The sequence below is a fragment of the Acanthaster planci genome, linkage group LG17 (assembly GCF_054643075.1).
Source record: "Acanthaster planci isolate LZ-2023a linkage group LG17, COTS_SCS, whole genome shotgun sequence".
Lineage (NCBI taxonomy): Eukaryota > Metazoa > Echinodermata > Asteroidea > Valvatida > Acanthasteridae > Acanthaster > Acanthaster planci.
Genome location: NC_141793.1, coordinates 7,196,036 through 7,216,072, shown reverse-complemented (window position 1 = coordinate 7,216,072; position 20,037 = coordinate 7,196,036). Strand labels below are relative to the sequence as shown.

The following is a 20,037-nucleotide window of genomic DNA, read 5'->3' as shown; positions in this document are numbered from 1 at the left end:
CACAAGTATAGCCGTGTAAGGGTGTGTTCTCATTAGTGTGTAGTCAAATCATGTGCATACGGTTTACATAGCAGTGTGCGCACGAACGACCCAGCTGGGTTCGATACGAGCGCCAGGTTTCACATTTTATTCATATAAAATGCATGCAAAATACCAGTCTTGTAAAACCTCATTCCCAGGTACGAGGATGTGTAAGGAATACAAAAGTACGTTGTAGGTACAATACATTGTATACAAGTATATTGTATACAAGTATAGTGTATATTGCAAAATATAATGCAGACGTACGAGGTAGTCCAACGAGTCTGATCCTCGAGAAGAAAGAATAAACTTTATTCTTCCGTTCATTTTGGCATGCATGCGAATGTGGTATGAATATTTAGGGTGGAATAAAAAATACAGAGACCGTTCACACGCGTGCCAATGCCAGGAACGCATTCTTTTGTTCAAGCTCCTCCACTCTGCATGCGTGAGAACGGCCCTCAAGTTCCCTTGCGTTCCTCTACAACAAAAGACCCGTCACGGTCTGAGCACACAGCAAGATGTTGTGGCCCCCATAGTGGCACAAAACCTATGCGAAGAAAATGTGAAGTCCCTGAAACAAGAATGGTGTTCTAACAACCGTCCATGGATAGGAAATAAAATTATCCGTGAACAGCAAACAACGGGGAAAATTAAATGTTGGGCCACTCTTCTGCTTAAGACATTTCTTTCTAATTCTCTGATGTAGAGTACTTAAACGCTGCATTCCACAAAGTAACACTTTGCTTCTTATCAGCAAAAAGATATACATTGTATAAAGATTTGAGAGGGGGGGTGTGTTTGTTATGGAGTAGAAAGATCTTTCCAGCATTTGAGGTTAGCCGATCGTGCCATTATTTACTTTTGGTATGTAGAGCGTGCCAATACTGAACTTGAAGAAAAAACATTAAGCGCTTACGATGTCAGCACTCTTTGCACTAGAATTAGGGGAAGGATTTTGAGCTCTGCCGATCGCATTATACTTCATTCCATGTTGTACCCCTCCCTATCAGAGCATATTATAGCCTTCACAAATTTATTCTACCATTTCAGAGTTTTGTCATTGAGATCTAGGCAAAAACATTTCAGCCCCAAATTGGCTGCACTTTTTGAAGATTTTTAATCTTTAATTTTAAGGACCTCCAGCAAAAAGAATATTCCTGCTTTTGCACATTTAAAAAACAATCCAACGATACTTGTGCTTCACAGATTTTAAGGGTCGGAATTTATGTTTAATCGTAACTTTTCAGTTTGCCGTTAACCGTTTGGTCAACACACACAAAAAAGCCGCCGCATGTCAGCTCTGTCTCCGCCCAACAAGTGAGTTTTTAACGCATGTATGTACTGTACATGTACATGTACAGTATGTAGCTCAAAAACGAGGCATTTGTGGTTGTCCCAGTGTATACCGGCATGCTGTTACCGACGACACACGACTTCCAAAAAAAAAAGAGAGAACGGACGGGAAGTTGTTGCAATTTATCACGGTGTAATTATAAGAAATATATTCATTGGGGCTGTTCAAAAGAATATCTTTTCTTCCGGAAGGTGATTAAATTTTTGTGGCAGAAGTTGTTTATGAATTTTAAGGCATGGAAAATGCTATTTGCCATAGGCCTAATTTAATGCCAAGAGAAGGAGATGAAGGAACATTATTTAATTTATCAAAGGCTGTACAACAAAGTCTGGCTAGCGGCGACTTGAAGGGGCCCAGGTTTTCCCTTGGTAATACTATTTCTTGGCAACAGTGGCATTACTCTGTATCCTCTGTATACTCTGTATCCTATCCTCAAGTGTATCCTACCGAACGGCATCTTCAAACAGAGCCTGCGTGACCCAAATACTTAAAAAGATAAAATGCATTTTTTTCGGAGCATCCATCCCAACCCATCAAATATATTCTTTCCTTCCTCCTTGGCATTTATTTTCTATCCACACCTCAACCACTTGTTTTCATTTCTTTCCCGGCACCGCTGCATTTTTTTCGGAGCATCCATTCCAACCCATCAAATATATTCATTCTTTCCTCCTCGGCATTTATTTTCTATCCACACCTAGACCACTTGTAGTTTTTATTTTTTCCTGGCACCACTGCATTTTTTTTTAAAAGCATCTATCCCAACCCATCAAATATATAAATTCTTTCCTCCTTGGTGTTTTTTCTGTCCAAACCAAGACGACGCGTGGTTTTTATTTTTTTCCTGTACCTGTTCACATTTTTTCTTATTCCAAGCACCCAACCCGTCAAAATATATTTCATTCCTCCTCGCCTTTTTTTTAATCAGAACTTCGAAGGGGATGGTTTTTATGAAGAATGTATAAAATGCGGAAAGTCAGAACATCAAAGGGACAACATGAGCGTTTTCTAAGAGGACGGAAAAAAATCTTATTGGACCAAACACTGTCGACACTTATTTAGCCAAGACTCAAGAAAAGCTTGTATGCCTGTTCTTCGCATCTTTCTTGTGACGCTGCCGTTCTCGCACACACAGGAATGGCCAATTAACATAACAATACTCTCTGAATCACTCATGCATGCGAACGGCAGGAACGCGTTCCGAAGTGCTCTTTGGAACGGGGGTGAACGGGAAGGCGTGCAGAATGGAAGGGAACGTATGCAGACGCGTGCGAACGGTCTCTGTATTTTTGATCCCGTCCCCTAATATATTGTACCCCCGATTTTCTTAACGGATTCGCACGATTCACAAGGGTCAACTTTTGAGGCCCCCCCCCCAAAAAAAACAGAGTTCCGGAAAAAAATGCAGTAGGCTGGTCATACGTAGTCTCGTATCCTTTTCACTGGTATAGCCAAAGAAAATAGTGGGGAGTTGCCCAGATAACACACTTCTCTGTTTCCCGCCTAGGTGGCCCCCGGCACGGGAGTCTCATGGCCAGCGGGTTGATGCGTCGTGTAGTGATAGCAGCTGTTGTTTGAGCCGTGGTCAGCATTGAGTATATGTGACCCAGGCTCGCATTCACCAGAAGGCTGCTCGAGAAGACGACATAGGGTGGCCGTGTGGGTGTGTGTTTCTAATGCACACCTGGAGGTCCCGAAGAGTGGTCGGATCCAGGCAGAGGCGTAGCCCTGAATGGGTGGACGACGGAGTAACATACGGTAAACAGAAGTCTTGACAGTTGTGGTCTGCATCGTGCTTGCGTGGCCTGCCTTGTTTCCACCGAGACCACACTAGAAAACATGGCAAGGGCGGTCACACCTGGATGTCCCAATGAAGAGCGATGGAGGACTGTGGTTTGAAGTGAAAACTAACATGGTGATCTATCAATGCACTTTTTGAAGAATACAAGTAGTTTTATTTTTCATTGTTATTTTAAGAAACCGTCTTCTCAGACTACATGTAAATATGGTCACATAACTAAATTCTGAAAATTTCTGAAACTGGCTGACACTTTCCAAAGTCATGGCATTTAAACGATATTTGGAAACTGTTGATAATATCTGTGAAAACTAGGTGTATTCGTTTGCATACTGATCTCAATTTTACACATAATACTTTGTTCAAGGAAGTGTTGGGCATCTGTTATAAAATTAAAAGGCAGTTTACATGATTTGCAAAAATGGGACGGTTGAATCATCTTTAAACATCTTACTGTACAGTTTGTAAATAATAAGAGTTAGGGAATCCATGGAATCTTCCCACCCGTAATGCTGTCATTTTTCAAGAAAAGAGAAATGCTGTACTTATTTAAAAGTTCAGCCGGATGGACAATCTTTGGACAATACAATTCGTTTGAATGCCGGCATTATAAATGGGAACAACAAAAATGTGTGTGACATGTGTAGCTGTTGGAAGAGTCTATATTAACAGGGAGAGAAGAAGAGATGCCCATGCACCTTCTGTACACATAAATACATTATTACAATATAAGTGACGAAATATGATACAATCACAACTAACTGGCTAAAAGAGAATTTGAATCGTTTGAAATTAAGGTGTCTTTATGAAAAAGGAGTTTACCTTACGCGAATATATCACCATCTTACTTTCACCCCTCAAGAAAATTGTACTGTCCTAACAAAGAAGCACTGTGCATTACGGCTGCTCCTTTTTGAGCTCTGTGGCAAAGGCTGTTTTCTCAAACAAAATCTGCGATTTTGAGACATCTAACTTCTCGTTTTTCAAAGTGCAATAAATTTAATGCCCAAACTGTGAGGGTAGTTACCATATTTGTTGATTTATAAAGTGTTTACGATGGGTACTGATGGTGTGTGGATGGTTTTTGAGCGACGTACATCTACATGTGCAAAGCATGACTGTATGGTTGGTTGTGCATGTGGTCGTGCAGTTATGGTGGTGACTGCAGTCAACTGCATGAAGTGTTATTTTCCGATCACTAGCACTACAAGAAGCAGTGGAAAAATGCACTTTTGGAGGGCAATATCCGCAACTCAGCCTCAACAATGCAAATCTAGGCACTAGGGAACATCCTGTGGTCCATGGATTTTTGCTAAACAAATTACACGAGCTGCGCTTTGAGTGTTAGAAATGAATACCACTATTCTTTATTTTTGAGGTAGTGAATTTAAAAAATGAAACAAGTCTGTAGAGTAAAACACTATGTAAATAACAAACCCCCAAATCGGCCAATTTTGAAAATTCCAGTATTGTAAATTGTGCACACTACCTTTAAACGATATTAAGTTTAATATTTTGTTTAGCGTTTCAAGAAAAACAAAACTTTTTCCTTCTTCCTAATGGAAAAATAAGATACAATTGGTTTTTCAATTTTCCTTTTTCCTTTGCCTATTGAAAATCAAACGAATTGTCTTTCGATTTTCATTTGAAATTGAAAAACGAATGGACAAAATGTGCACGGACAAAACTCATCCTTACAAAATCAATCATCGTTTAATCCCTGCTATGTCTTGGCAACAAACCCCATTCTGAGCCCAGTCTTATAACAATGATTAGTTCAGTTGGACTACATGAGTAGAGAGTGCTACAATGAAAACAGTCAGGGAAGCCAAAACTTAACAGTCAAAGTTTATATCCCTCCACGGCAAAAATTCAATCAACAGCCGTCATACGGTCTGAAGGATACTCAGTCCCCAAAGTTGAAGCCAAGCTCTCTCATTTTGCACTACACCCAATGATGTCATACTGTTTGTCATTGTGACATTTTAAACTCTTGAGTGAGCCTGCATGTGTCGGCATGCTTCTAGATGTACGTGTAGATGTCGCACAACACTGGAAAAATTCTGATGCTAATTTGGTCTTCCTGTCACCCAAGAAGAGGTCAAATGAACAAATCCAAAATGTACCTCAGTGTCGGATTGATTTGTAAAAAATGTTGATACATTTATACCATGATTTTTTTTCACAAAAGTACTCACCCCTGGATTTTGGAAGATTTCATATTTTCTGAAGTCTTTTCGGAAGTGGAGTTTGTTGTTTGAATTTTGTGGCCAGCTCTTGAATACTGTCGAGGGCAACTCATGATCCTCTAATGTTCTCTCTGCATTTGAAAAAAAAGGAAATCTGGCAAAGTGAAGTAATCAATGTGCAGTATTCACTAGGTACAATCAGACATAAAAAGAAATCATCGGGCCTCATCTTATGGAGATCTAATGAGTTCTTTGACTTCTTATTTAAGCCATATCTACAATAGTATGATCTAGCTATTCTAAAGCAAACGTATGCAAAGAGTGCCCTACCAGGTAGCCAATGGGGTGTTTGATGATGACCCTGTAATATTCCCTCACACTGACCTGTACATCAACCTGCTCTAAAGTTTACACTAACACATTTTAAAACTGTGCTAGTATATCCATATTGACACCCCTAGTAAACTGAATCTAATTGCAGCCCATGTTTCAGCACTGTCTGTTTGCTACTAAGGACATCCTATGAAGAAAATGCCTTTATTCCATTGATAAAGGGTGCCACTCACCTAAATCCATATCAGTGAGCTCCTCTATCAAAGACCAGCTTTTATCATCACTTGTGTGCATTTTATAGACCATTAATGCGCACATATCTTGAACTGTAAGACTGGGATGAACCCCACATAACTTTGTAGTACCATCTTCACAATATACTCTGATGGGAAACTGTATAAGTAGAAAAATCAGACCTTACTGAGAGAGTGTGGTTCAATTTTTAAAACGATACTCCATTCTTCATGTATTATAACAGTAGTCAAATATGTTCATCATTAATGGTGAAACCAAGGAGAAATCTTACTGTAAAAGCCTGCAGCTTTTCCAGCTCAAGGTACAGTTCAACAGCCCTTTATTCTGACCATGTAAATGGTAATGTATCCATAATTTCTCCCCCCCCCCGGGTTGAGTCTCTACTATTGCATACCTACAAGATTACTAATACATATGCATTATTTACTAGTCCATTACTCCATTCCTTAAATTCTCAATCACCTGGCAGTGCGACCCCACTCTCTCGACTACCGCGCAAGTGGCCGCTATGGTCTTCTTCTTTTTCAAGCGCAGAGTGTGCAGAGGCTGAGTGGGGAGGAGGGAGGTTGGTAATCTAGTAGGTATGTGTATACAGTAGTAGACTAAATCCACTCTAGGTGGGTGAAGAGTCTACTGCCTGTAACCTAGGCAGTTTACCAATACATATGCAGAGTAGCACCGCACCAAAGGATGATGGGGAGGCGAGGACACACTACCAACACCTTAGCCCCAACCACGACAAGATAAGGAAGGAATTAAAGTGAGCCAGACAAAAATAAAGACACACCACGGGATGATATAAAAAAGAGTGAATATAAACAACACTAAATAAGAGGATGGGTGTAACCCAGACTCACCACAGGCTTGCTTAAGTGTATCCTCCTGCAGCGGTAAAGGATGGCCAGCAGTGGAGCTATTGCAATGCCATCCCAAGCACGGCCAATGCATGAGAGTGGTACCCCTGCAAAACATCACTGAGATAACAAGAGGTGAATGTTGGGGGATTTCGAACATGCAGCTTTACAAATGTCCATAGTTGGAACCACTTTGAAATAAGCCCAGGAAGAGGAAACAGCCCAGACATCATGGGCGTGGATAAGGCATCATCATAGATCATCGGGGCTAGTTGGCTAGTCAGAGTTAGCAAATTTAATGGCGGAAACCACCCACCCAGTGACTGTATCTTTGGAGGCTGGACAGTAAGGCCTGGTAGTGGTGATGAATAGTTGTGAGATTGGCCCCAGGATGTCCTTTGTCCAATTGAGGTACCAGTTGAATGTCCTGACAGGACACCAGCATCCGTCCGATGAGGAGGATGCCAATGACTGGATTGTCAGAACAAAGATGTCTGAGGGCTGAAAATTGGGAGTCTGGTTCTTGGTGCGGAAGCCAATATCCCATACTACGCATACTCCAAGTGGCTCTCATCAAATGTGACCATTAGTGATGGAGAGGGTCTTTTGTTCAGCCAGAACAAAAGCGGGCCACAGGTTCGAATGGAGGGCCAGTCAAAAGCTGGAGGACATCACCCAGGCACCACTAAGGAACAAGTTGCTTGGTTGAAGGGTGTTCTATGAACATTTCCCGGAAAAGGTGATGAATTGCTGAGTAATTGGAAACAGAAGATCCATCAGAGAAGCTGAAGTGGGTAGCTGCCAGTGCCAAGTGGTAATTCCTGATTGTAGAAACGAGAAGGCTGGAACGGAGTAGGTGCATAAAGAATTCTGTCACGAGGGACAGATGAGATTCAGTCGGATCTGTATCATGCCTTCTGTACCAAGAGTTGAAATGTTGTATTCAGCTGCCATAAATTTTCCTTGTGGACAGCTGCCTACCTCTGGCAGCCAAGGCAGCAGCGTCTCAAGAAGGGCCTGCTTGCTTAAAGGATCAATGAACAATATCCAACACATTGGGTGTAGGTGAAGCAAGTCCAGATGAGAGCAGCAGGAAATGGGCTGAAATAGCAGGTCTGGATGCTGAGGTAATATCGGGGGCTGCAAATAGGAGTCTGACGATGCAGGGAAACCATGGCTGTCTCTGCCAGAATGGGGCAATGAGAAGATCATGGCAACATTCCCTTTTTATCTTTGACCGCACCATCAGAATGAGTGATGGAGGAGGAAGGCATAGGCAAAGAGACCTTCCCAGGAGATGCACAGGGCATTGGTCGCCCAGGCCTGTGGGTGTGGGTACCAAGTACATAACGTGGGAAGTTGAGCATTCAGGTGAGATGCAAAGAGGTCCACATGAGGCCTGTCGGTCACAAGGAAGAGAGCTTTAACCACCTACGGCTGCAGTGTCCACTCCGTTGGGTGAACTAGGCCTTGGGAGAGGGTGTAGGTGAAGTTGTTCTGTATCCCGGGATGTGTTCGGCTAAAATCAGGATGGGGTATCGTATTGTCCATTGAAGCAGTCGCCAGGCAAAGAGCTATAGACTAGGAGAGCATGTGCTCCCTTGGCAATAGATGTAGGCAATGGCTGTAGCGTAGTCTGACTGGATTAGGACTGTCTTGCCTACTAGCATCAACTGAAATTGAAGGAGAACATCGAAGACTGATGGAGTTTGAGAATGTTGATATGAGAATCCTGGAGGGAGGGGTCACGCTGACTGGAGATCTGATGTGGACGAAGGCTGGCTCCCCAGCCGAAATTTGAAGTGTCCATCGTGACAACTACGGGAAGGCCCACTGTAGGGAAGGAAATGGTAACCTTAAATGCATCGTCCTTTCCTGGAGTTCGCGAGGACTGAACCACACCACTGTCCCTATGAACCGGCCCACAATGTGAGTGTAACTACTAGAAGAGGGGTAAAGTGTGAAATATCTTATGATCTAAGACCTAATGCACAGAAAAACGGAGAAATTATACACAAGGGCAATAGGGCAAAATATACAACTAGAGCTCATCTGTCTGTTTGCCAGATTTTTTGTTTGCATTCCTTTGTTAATTCGAATGACCAATCTACTGCACAGACCTGATGATGTAACTATTTCATCATGACCATTTGGGTCCAAGGTTTCAAGTCAATCAAGCACACACTTCAGGAAATAACGTGCTTTAAATAAAATGTAATTTGACTCATCTGATGATATCATCATCGCATCCTTTTTGTCTACAACACTTCCCTTTCTAAATACCTGCCAAGTTTCAACCCAATTGGACATGCACTTCAGGAGATATAGTTCTTTAAAGAATGCACCTTTAATGTCACATGACTCGTCTGCTAATGATATTGACATTTACAATACAAAATACAATAGAGAACATTATTGTTATCGTGGAAAGAGCACAGATTAGAAATTTTAATCATTTGTCCCTTTTGGCATTACATACAATGCGATCTGCTCTCAGCAACAAGTGCTTGACAAATTGCCAGCTCCTGAGTATACACCCTACACACTGTGTGCTGCCTACATGTATGTTACAGGCAGATTTTGCTCGTCAACACACACAGTAACCAATGCACAGTATGCAAATGGGATTTTCAAGTTCACAAATATTGTAAGGTTGTTGTTGTCGTCTGTGCTTCATCTGTGTGAAGTACACCAGTTACGCACTTGGTGCAATAGACTCCAATGCTTCAGCTATCTTATTATAGAATTCACACTTCTTCTCTTACAGTTGATTTGTTAACAGAGTTTTGAAGAATAATGAGACTTTTTATAAGTTCTGATCTGATGACGTCATCAGCCCCAACTTTCACACATGTTAACTCGGTCAAGATCATCATCCACATCAATTTTCAGCCGATTTCGAAAAACTTTGCCACAGACATATTTTCAAAATTCATTTTTCAGAATGTTCAACCCATCGCTAGAGGGCATTCAGCAATTATGTGACATCAACAGCTGATACTTTGAAGAATACTATACCCCAACAGATTAACACCATTGAAAGCTGATACCTATTACCACTTTTAAACAATAAGCCCACTTCCGTTTTCAAAATATCTGCTTGGTTTGAATCCAATTGGACATGTACTTCATGAGATATAGTGCTTTGAAGAGTGCACCTGTCATCATCACATTTCGTCAACTTTCATCTGTAACACTTTGCTTACTAAATACCTGCCAAGTTTCAACTGAATCAGACATGCATTTCAGGAGATGATCACTTTTAAAAGGATGCACGTTTAATGTCACGTAACTCGTCTGCTGATGATATTGTCATTGCATGATGTCAATCTCCATTTATAAACCTTCCCTTCCTAACTATCTGCAATGTTTGAACCTAATCAGACATGTACAATAAAAAATACAATACAAAATATTACTGTTTTCGCAGAAAGGGTACAGATTGGAGATTGCAAACATTTTTCCCTTTTGTCATTCCATGGAATTCCATCTGCTCTCAGCACCATGTGCTTGGCATTTTGCTAGCTCCTGAGTATATGCCCTACACTGCCTGTGTTACAGGCAAATATTGTCAACCAGACTGGAAGTAGCCAATGCACACTATGCCAATGGGACTTTTGAGTTTGCAAATATTGTAAGGGGGTTTTGTCGTCAGCGCTTCATCTGTGTGAAGCACAACGTACAGCACTTATGCACTTCATGCAGTTGACTTCAATGCTGTAGTTATCATCTCATGAACAATTCACGCTCAAATCTGTTACGGTTGATTTTTTACCAAATTGTGAAGAATAAAAGGACTTTTTATTATGACTTGCGGTATGAGGACGTCATCAGTCCCAAATTTCACTCATGTTGACTGGGTGAAGATGATCATCTACATCAATTTTCAGGCGATTCAGACAAACTTCGCCACAGACATCTATTAAAAATTCATTTTGCATAATTTTTAACCTGTTGCTAGAGGGTGCTCAACAATTACGTAACGTCATCAGTAGATGATTTGAAGAATACTATACCCCAACAGACTAACAATGTTGAAAACAACTTGATGCATATTACTGCTATTAAACAATACAAAGTCGATGGGCTGAAATAAATATTTAAAAATCAATAATAAATCACTTGGTGACGTCATTGTGACATCATTCTTTAGGTTTGGTTCATTCGGTTTCGACTGGAAGGGTCATGTGACTTGACCCACTCCAGATAAAATGAAAACCCAATTTTACCTTGGCACTTGCCGCAAACAGAATGTTGCACGAATCCGCAGTTAAGTTTATATGGATATTTAAATAATTAACATAATATTTAACTATTCAAAATTTAATAATTCATCACTTGATGATGTAATTGTGGCATAATTATTTTAGTATTATCTTTGCTTCGAGGTTTTCCTTGGTGTAACTTTGATGACATTTGAATATTGCTGAAGAATGTTGCCTTGAAAACATGTACAAAGTTAATGGGCTGAAATGAATATAGAAAAATCAATAATAAATCACTTGATGATATCATCATGACGTCGTATTTCAAGGACCATCCGTGGATAAGGGTCCTTCATTGGTGCAAGTTTGATGAAGATCCGCAGTTGTAAAAGCACTCAAGTGGTGTCCAGAAGAAAATGTGCACAAAATAAATGGGTTTTGAGCAGAAGAAGAAGAAAACGAGAGGAACTGCTTCTGTCCAACGGGCAGAACACGGGGCTTTTTTGCCTTTTTGTGGTTGTGAAGAAAGACTGCACCTTTAATGTCACGTGCCTTAATTCTCATCTAATGACGTCAATTTTCATCTATAACACGTCCCTTTCAAGCTGTGTTGATGATTGACAAAATTAATAGACAATGTTTAGTTTTATCAAGTGAAGGAAGGGCCACTACACTCTTGATAATGCACATACAAATTGAACTGACAACAGACTTCACAAACTTTATACAAGACTTTCAAATCAGTTTAATTTGTACGTGAGACAAAAAAATCAACATGTCTGCAATATCTGTTTGGAATAAGATGACCTTGATTGGGATCTCAGATACAAACACGTTTCACTTGCCTACTTGAAAGAATAATGGACAACAAATGATTTAGCGAATAGTTATTTCAAATGCGAATGCTTCATTCAATCTACTCCGTACTTTTGTGCCTCATCCCTGTCGAAAATAAGGTCAAACGTAGGGAAATTATCAGTCAGTTAATACAAAATGTAGATTTTCATCAAGTGAGGGCACACATCAGTTTTCTTGTGAGGGATTTGATTGCCGGAACGAGGAATTGCTACAGTACGGTGTACAAATTTGCAAAAGTGACCATATAAAATCATCTTAACACCAGAGGATTTGGGACTGTTAGGGCTATCGAAATACACAAACGAAGAAACGTCGCTTTCAAAGACAGCAAGAAAAATAATGCGAACATCAGTTTCACACAATTCTTTCAAAAGTACATCTTATTTCCTATTGAAAGTAACTGCACAAATGATTACTTTTAACAGGTATCTGCGAGTGCACAGCAGCACAAACTCTGATTATGGAATTTGTTAAGAACTACACTCGAAATATTAAACAATGAAATTGAGAGTTGAAGAATGTTAAAAGTGTCCTCACTATTTATAACAGAAAATAAAGAAATCTGCATTTGTACTTAGGGGATTTCACGACCCGTGAAATTTTTTATGCCATACATACTTAAGAAGACTTGGGAACAGGTTTAAAATATCAGGAACTTGTGACTTTTGAAAACTTCGGATACTGCTTCCGAACCCAGTTCCATGTGTTCACAATTTCTGCAGAAATCTTGAAAAAATATTCCAGGGACATGTACACATGCATATCTCATGTCCTATTGGTTGCATTTTTGTTTTTTCAGATATCACGATATTTTAATGAAGTCCTTCTGTAGACCAGTCTTGGTACAAATTGCATTTCCATCAATCACAGCAACATGTCCAAAGACTTCCTTCACGTATGATGCTGGTAAACATTCCTCTGCGTCATCTAAAAAAAAGGGAAATATTTATTCGTTGTGTGTCAGTTATGTGTCAATGAATGGAAAAAAGGTGTAAGAACTTTCAGCACTTTTGATATCACTTGGCTACATATGAGTAGGAATGTTACAGTGGTAGACTGGACACATGGATGTTGATCATTTAGTGATTGCATCAGTACATGCATGGGTGCCCCTCCTGTCTTTGCTTCACAACTGTATTCACCAAACTGGCCAGCTCTTGTGTGTCAATATCCAACAGCAGGCCTTCTAACCATTAATTACCTTGTTCTCTTCCTTGCTTGGCTGTCCAACAGCTTCCTTCATCTTGGGTAGCCGTGCTTCTGATATGCACCACAGAGTGACATTGCATTCCAATCCCTTAAACCGACATCGTAGAGAATAGATTTATCTCTTGTCACTTCAGCAGCAGTGTGAAGGATACCTATAACGCAAAGCAAATAATTTCCTGTCAGTTGCAGTTTTCAGATAATCTTGTTATGAGTACTTTGATGAAGACCATATTCATGTCTGCGCTGATTACAATCTGCATCATTGTAAAAGGAAAACTGATGCCAAAACTTGAGCAAAAATACAAATCACTGACATAGAGCAACCTTCGGTTCTCGCTGAATGGGGAGTACGTTGGGACCTGAATGTTAAAGTGGGGGACTGGGCAAGTGGGTACTGATGAGGGAACCATTTATGATGGCGGTCCATGGATGCCCCCCACACACACACACAAGTGTGTATTTGCCTGCAACTGGGGACCCCCTATAGTTCCTCTTTTGTTTGTATACTAACTTTTTTAGAAGACCACCCATATGTTTTGTACACAGTTGTCAATCGGGGATCCTCTGTCAATCGGGGACCTTATTGTCCTCTATTGTTCAGGGTCCCCAATTGAATGCAGAAACTAACTCACATCCACACCCACAAGTGCGTACAATGAGGAGCCCCTATTGTTCCTTGTTTGTTTGTACTTGAACTTTTTTTAGAAGACGAACCATACGTTTTGTACACAAATGGCAATCTGGGATGCTCTGTGAATCGGGGACTTATTTAGGTTTCCCAATTGAATGCAAAAACAAACTCACAAACTTTGCTTCATGACTGCAGTAATCAAAACTGGCAATCTATATGTCAGTGCAACAGTAAGCCTTTTCACCATTACCTTTTAATTTCTTTGCTTCGTTGTACAGCACCTTCCTTTATTGTAGGTAGCTGTGCATCTGATCTACATGTACTGCAGTGATGCTGAATTCCAAACATGGAGAACTATCATCTGTAGCTTTCACTTCAGCAGCAGCATGAAGGATGTCTATACACAAGAAACAAATAAGGAAATTGAAATATTCAGCTGATATCAACACGTAGATAATCAAACACAGTGAACTAGTAATAACATGGTTTTGTCTTGGGGGAATAACAAGAAATATGCACATTGGGCGTTTTGAAACAATGAAGGAAACACACTGCCTTCATGTTTTAGGGCATTTTTCTGAAGTGTATAATATTAAACCTGCCAACTTCTTTCTGTTCTGAAGATCTGCAGAGACTTCAAATGACATGGGGACCAGTTGAAAATATCTTTTCACTGATAACTTTGCACAATTCTGCCAAAACCAGTTTGAACTATATTTGCCACTGTCTTTCAATAAATTATAGTGGTTACATGTACAAGTAAATCTCACTTCCTGTCGGTTGCAGTCTTGCTATGAATATTTTGAAGAAGCTGTTCCCACCCTTCTCAGGATCCGTCCTGCTTCAACTGCACTTCCATATCAACAATACCAGGGACATGTGTGAAGACTGCCCTTATGTCTGTGGTGGTGAACATTTGTATCATTGCAAAAGGAAAACATTTAAATATTACAGGTGCAGCAGTTTCTGTGTTGATGCATGGCAAAACTTGTGTCAGAACTTGAAAAAAAAAAAGGCGTACATGTACACATGTACGCATTCATTGGTATAGCAACCTTGGGTTCTCACTAAATGGGGAGTACATGGGGACCCGAATGTTAGAGTGGGGGACCGGGCATGATGGTACATGGATGTCACCCCCCCACACACACAAACTGATTAATGACTGGCAATCTGTCTGGATGTCAATGCTACAGTGGGCCTTTTCCCTATCACCTGTTAATTTCCGTGCTTTATTGCACGCAGCTTCCTTTATCGTTGGTACTCGTGCCTCTAATATCTGCCTGTAACTGCAGTTACGTTGAATTCCAATATTCAGAAATAACATGGAAAACAGATTTATCTCCATTCTCCAGCTTCCACTCCAGCTGCAGTATGAAGGATACCTATACACACAAAACAAATAAGGAAATTCAATTATTCTGTATAAACAGCTTACAAAAATAATTATAGGTCTACATTCAAATTTCATACATGCTTGGATATTTACCATGAACCCATAATGGCATGGGTTTTTCCTCGGGGGAGGAGGTCATAGATATGAAATAAAGAATGCACTGTGAGTGTTTTGAGGGACTTTAGTCAGTTCCATGCCTATGTTCAGCACCCCTGTGAAATGTCTGAAAATGTACAAGTATGTATTGTGCTCCATCCGGATTAGATTTGTCTTTGAAAAAATACATCTACTCAGGAGGGAGTTAATGAATATGTGGAAGTTGATGTCTGGATTCTGCTGAACAAGTATGACATACATAATCACTGTTAATCACCTTTTTATCATTTGGACATGATCGGGGTGACCATATCAAAATGCTAAAAACAGGCCCTTTTTAGAGTTCAAGTTGTGTCAGTGCAAATTCAGAGCTAATTTGGGTCAGTTCTCTTTCCCCTAACATCACTGTACGGAGCTACAGAGCACAGAAAGAGCAGCCAAAAAGTTGCAATTGAGAATGTTTTGCCTACCGGTTCTAGCACTTCATCCAAGGCCAGCTTCCAAACCCAGCTCCCTGCCGTGCCGCAGGTACGTCTGCTTGTTGGGCTCGGCAAGCATAGCATGGGCTCGGTGAACCCATGCTCACGAGTGATCATGCCTATTCGGTGTCAACTCCTTGTGCAATTTCTTCCACCGGTTCATGAATTTGGTTTCAGTTCAGCTTTCGTGGGATTACCTTGGAATCCTCTGATCAAGCAAAGTCCATTAAGAACTCAACTCGTGCAATTTCAGGTCCGAGAGGTCCCAAGAGCATGAAGAGGTCCTAAGAAAACACATGGGCCTGTTGAAAACGTCTTCCCGATTGAATCCATGTGTTGATGTGAGGTACCGCGCAAATGGTCGATACATGCATCGATGATTGGTGTTGAGTACTGCTTTAAGCAATTGGTTGAGGCCTGATGACACAAAATCTCAGAGTTCATTTCTCTTGATATTTTGCAACAATTTTTTCACAACTTTTGAGCGAATTAATGCAATAAGACTGTGTGAACGCTTGCATAGACCGATCGAGCAGATCAGCTGTTAGCGCAATGGACATGCGCATGCAAACGCTTAGGCAACACTTGTATGTATGTACAAAGTCAATTGGTTTCAAAACGTGTACAGAGTCAATGGGGCTGAAATAAAAACTTTGAAAAATCAATAATAAATCACTTGATGACATCATCATTTCAGTATTATCTTTGTCTCGAGTTCCTTCCTTGGTATGACTTTGATAACCATTGAAGACAGCTGAGTAACCAAAATGATGTCTCAAAAATGTGTACAAAGTCAAAGGGTTCAAATAAATATTGAAAAATCAATGATAAATCACTTGACAACGTTATCATGACATCATTGTTCTAGGACCATCAGTTTGATGAAGATCCAAAGATGCTAACAGACCAAAGTCGTGGCTAGAAAAAAACTTGCACATAACAAATGGACTTTTTGTCAGAAGAGGAAGAAGAAGGAAGAAAAACTAGAGCTTATCTGTCTGTTTGCCAACAGAACAGAGGGCTTTTTCGCATTGTTTTGCAATTTTGAACAATTTGTGTATACTGGAAAAGTAAAGGCAAAAAATTAGTCAGTGAATATAATTTAAAACGAATGTTCAACAGAGAATGTTTTATCAGTGTAACTTTGGTTTATGTAATATAGTGATGATGTTCATGTGACTGATCATATGATGATGTCATCTGCAAATCGTGTGAGTTTTTGACTAAAACATTTGCATTTATAGATACAATAGATGAAAGGTTTCAGCCGAATCTGACATGTAGTTTGGAAGATATAGTGATTTTAATAATAAGGGAATAAAAGTGTGGTGGAGCGTGTATAAACTTGTCGTTAATAACCGATGAGGGACCTGGTTGCCGATACAGATCTAAGAAGTATGTAAAATTCTGAATTGGTCAATCAGAAAGTGACCCGTCCTAACACTTGTTATAATGTAGGCCAATTTTTCCACATCGTCCACAACTACAAACTTCTCAAATTAACTGCTTCAGCCTGATCAGGTATGTAGCTTAGGAGATGTAGTTATTTTTAGAATACCCTTTAATGGCATGTGACCAGTCAAATGATGACATCATCGGCACATCATGTTGGTTTAGGTCTGTAACACTTTTTAAAAACGTGTAAATGAGAGCTTTCGATTAACCCAATTACATATATGTAGTTTAGAAAGAACACTTAGTGAATGCCCCTTTAATGTCACGTGATTGCATGGTCATGTGGTTACGGCATCATTACATAATGTCACTTTTCATCTATAACACGTCCCTTTCAAGATAAACGCAAGGTTTCAAAGCAATAGGGACTCTGTTTAGGAAATGTAATGCTTTAAAGAGCGCCCCTTCAATGTCATGTGCCTGTCACGTGATGACATTGTCAACACATCATGCCCGTTTTCATCTCAAACACATCCCTTTGTGGATACATGCAAGGTTTCAACCCGATCGGACGCGTAGTTTAGTAAATGTAGCCGTTTCAAATCTGTGTACAAAAAGCTATGGGAAAAAATAAAGATTGAACATTTCAAAATAATTTACATGATGACTTCATCATGACGTCACTATTTTGGTAGAATATTTGCCTGATCATGTGCTTGGATTAACTTTTAGATCGATTCAAGTCTGCTAGCTGAAAATATTGCAACTTGAAATCTATTTACAAAGTCTATGGGGAAAATTAAAGATTTAAAAATGCATAACAAATCATATGATGAGGTCATGATGACGTCATCAATTTGGAAAATACTTTGGATGTGGGTCGTCATTGGGTGTAAGTTTGATAATGATTGAAGATTGCTAAGTGACCAAAACTGTGCCTCAAAAACGTATACAAAGTGAATGGGCCAAAAAAAATATTGAAAAATCTATTAAAAAATCACTTGATGACGTCATCATGACATCATCATGACGTCATGCTTCCATGCACATCTATGCGTACGGGTCCTTCATTGGTTTAAGTTTAATGACATTCAGAAGTTGTTTAGGCACTAAATTGGTGGCCAGAAAAAACATGCACACATTAAATAGCCTTTTGGGGAGAAGAAGAAGAGGAAGAAGAAGAAAAAAAAATCAGAACAAAAAGAATGCCTTTTCTACAACTTGCGGAAAAGCCAATGAGATGTGTTTGTGGACAAACACAGAGCTGTTTCGGGACCCTCCTGATTGCATATCTGCTGGGACATGTACTTTTGGGGTTATATGGCTTTAAAGAATGCACTTTTAATGTCATGTGACTTGTTGACCTATGACGTCATGATCCCATGAGGTCAATTTTTGTCTATCACACACCCCCTTATAGATATCTGCAAAGTTTCAACCAGCTGGGATATGTACTACAAGAGATATAGAGCTTTAAATGATGCATATTTAATGTCACGTGACTTTTCATCTGATGACGTCAATTTTGTTATTTTTATCTGTTTTTATCAGTTATGAAAAGAACTGCTATTCCTAAGGGCCCTGTTTATATATAGAAACAAAATCAACAAAAAAATACGACAAAAATATGCTCATTAAAATTGATCCATAAAATAAGGTTAAAATTGAACATAAAAACTGTTAAAATATAATAGAATATAACATGATAAAACTAAAGTATAATAATAGTGAAGTCACCCAGAAGGTAAGCATAATACATTGGCTACGATTTGATTTGATTGATAATTAAATTAATCATAAAAAGAAAAGAAAAGGTTCCACAAATGGCAAAAGTAGGCTATATAGAGGTGCCCCTTAGAAACAAGGGGAAGCCCAACTAAAACTACATAAAATAATAATAAAGTAAAACAACTAATAATAAATTTGATCGGAAACAATATAAAATATTGAAAATGAACATAAATAAACACATACATTCGGTGTTAAGTTAAAAGTGATTTAAAAATAGAAAGTGTTTGGCCTGTCTTTGAGAAGTTTTTAGTTGGTTCCATCCCAATACCCCTGGACACTGGAAGGTACATTTACCTGCGTTAGACTTAGGTGTAAATAAGATGCTAAGAGAGCCATTAGATAATGACCGGGTGCTGACCTTATGCACAGGTGCGTTAAAATTAGCCGACAATCATTTCGGGGTCAATCCTTTAACACACTTGTCTACCTCATACATTCTGTGATTATGCTAGCGTTGGGGAAGTGTCAACCACGACAGAGCCTCATACAGTTTTGCAACGTGTGATCTGGAATTAGCATCTAGAATCAATCTGGCGAGGCGACTGTATAACTTTACCAGCTTCTCAGTTTTCGTGCATCCACACCCAGACCACACAATGCTACAATAATCGAATAACGGCAGAACCATAGCAGTACTTAAGACTTTAAAAGTGGAGGTGGGGATGTTGGGTTTGGCAGAATGTCTGAAAAATCCCCACTTTTGAGAGATTTTCTTAGCAATGTAGTCTACGTGATTAGGCCACAACATATTTTCGTCCAATATGACGCATAGATAGTTATATACCCACGTTCAATCATTTCATCTTCCAGTGAAATCGTTAGGTCATCAAGACAAGACAATCGAGATTGTGTACCAAATATCATAAACTTTGTTTTGTCCACATGTAGGGGAACGATTAGATCTGATTTTGCCCCATAATTCACAAATATGACCAATAGAGGGCGCTCGTCTCTTGGAAAAGTTTAATGCCCAAAGTTAACCGCGCTGGCAGCTATGTACGTGTATACATACCGTTTCAAAAAATAGACCTTGTATCCATGCAGTGGAGGGGTACGTGCCATTTCTGTTTGACCTTTGGCTTTTGTGTGACATGTACATGTATAGAGCATGCATGACGTGCGTGATGTCTTGAAGTTGATATGAGGGGAGTTGACGTGTAGCTAGCTGGG

At 39.8% G+C, this 20,037-nt stretch overlaps 1 protein-coding gene across 12 annotated transcripts in view; it reads right to left on the bottom strand.

Moving 5' to 3' along the window:
* The window catches only part of LOC110982488 (growth factor receptor-bound protein 14-like), a 185,968-nt gene that overhangs the window by 114,330 nt on the left and 51,601 nt on the right, over window positions 1-20,037 (bottom strand). For 10 of the 12 annotated variants that reach the window (XR_015428220.1, XR_015428223.1, XR_015428221.1 and 7 more), the window contains exons 5-6: window positions 5,932-6,091; window positions 5,375-5,496 (exon numbers count right to left, since the gene is read on the bottom strand). The exons of the other annotated variants lie outside the window; for them this stretch is intronic. Coding sequence is in view for 6 of the 10 variants with exons in the window: in XM_087148301.1 (XP_087004427.1) it covers window positions 5,375-5,496; window positions 5,932-6,091 (282 nt within the window). In the remaining 4 variants the exon portion in view is untranslated. The remainder of the gene's footprint in view (window positions 1-5,374; window positions 5,497-5,931; window positions 6,092-20,037) is intronic. 12 annotated transcript variants of the gene reach the window in all.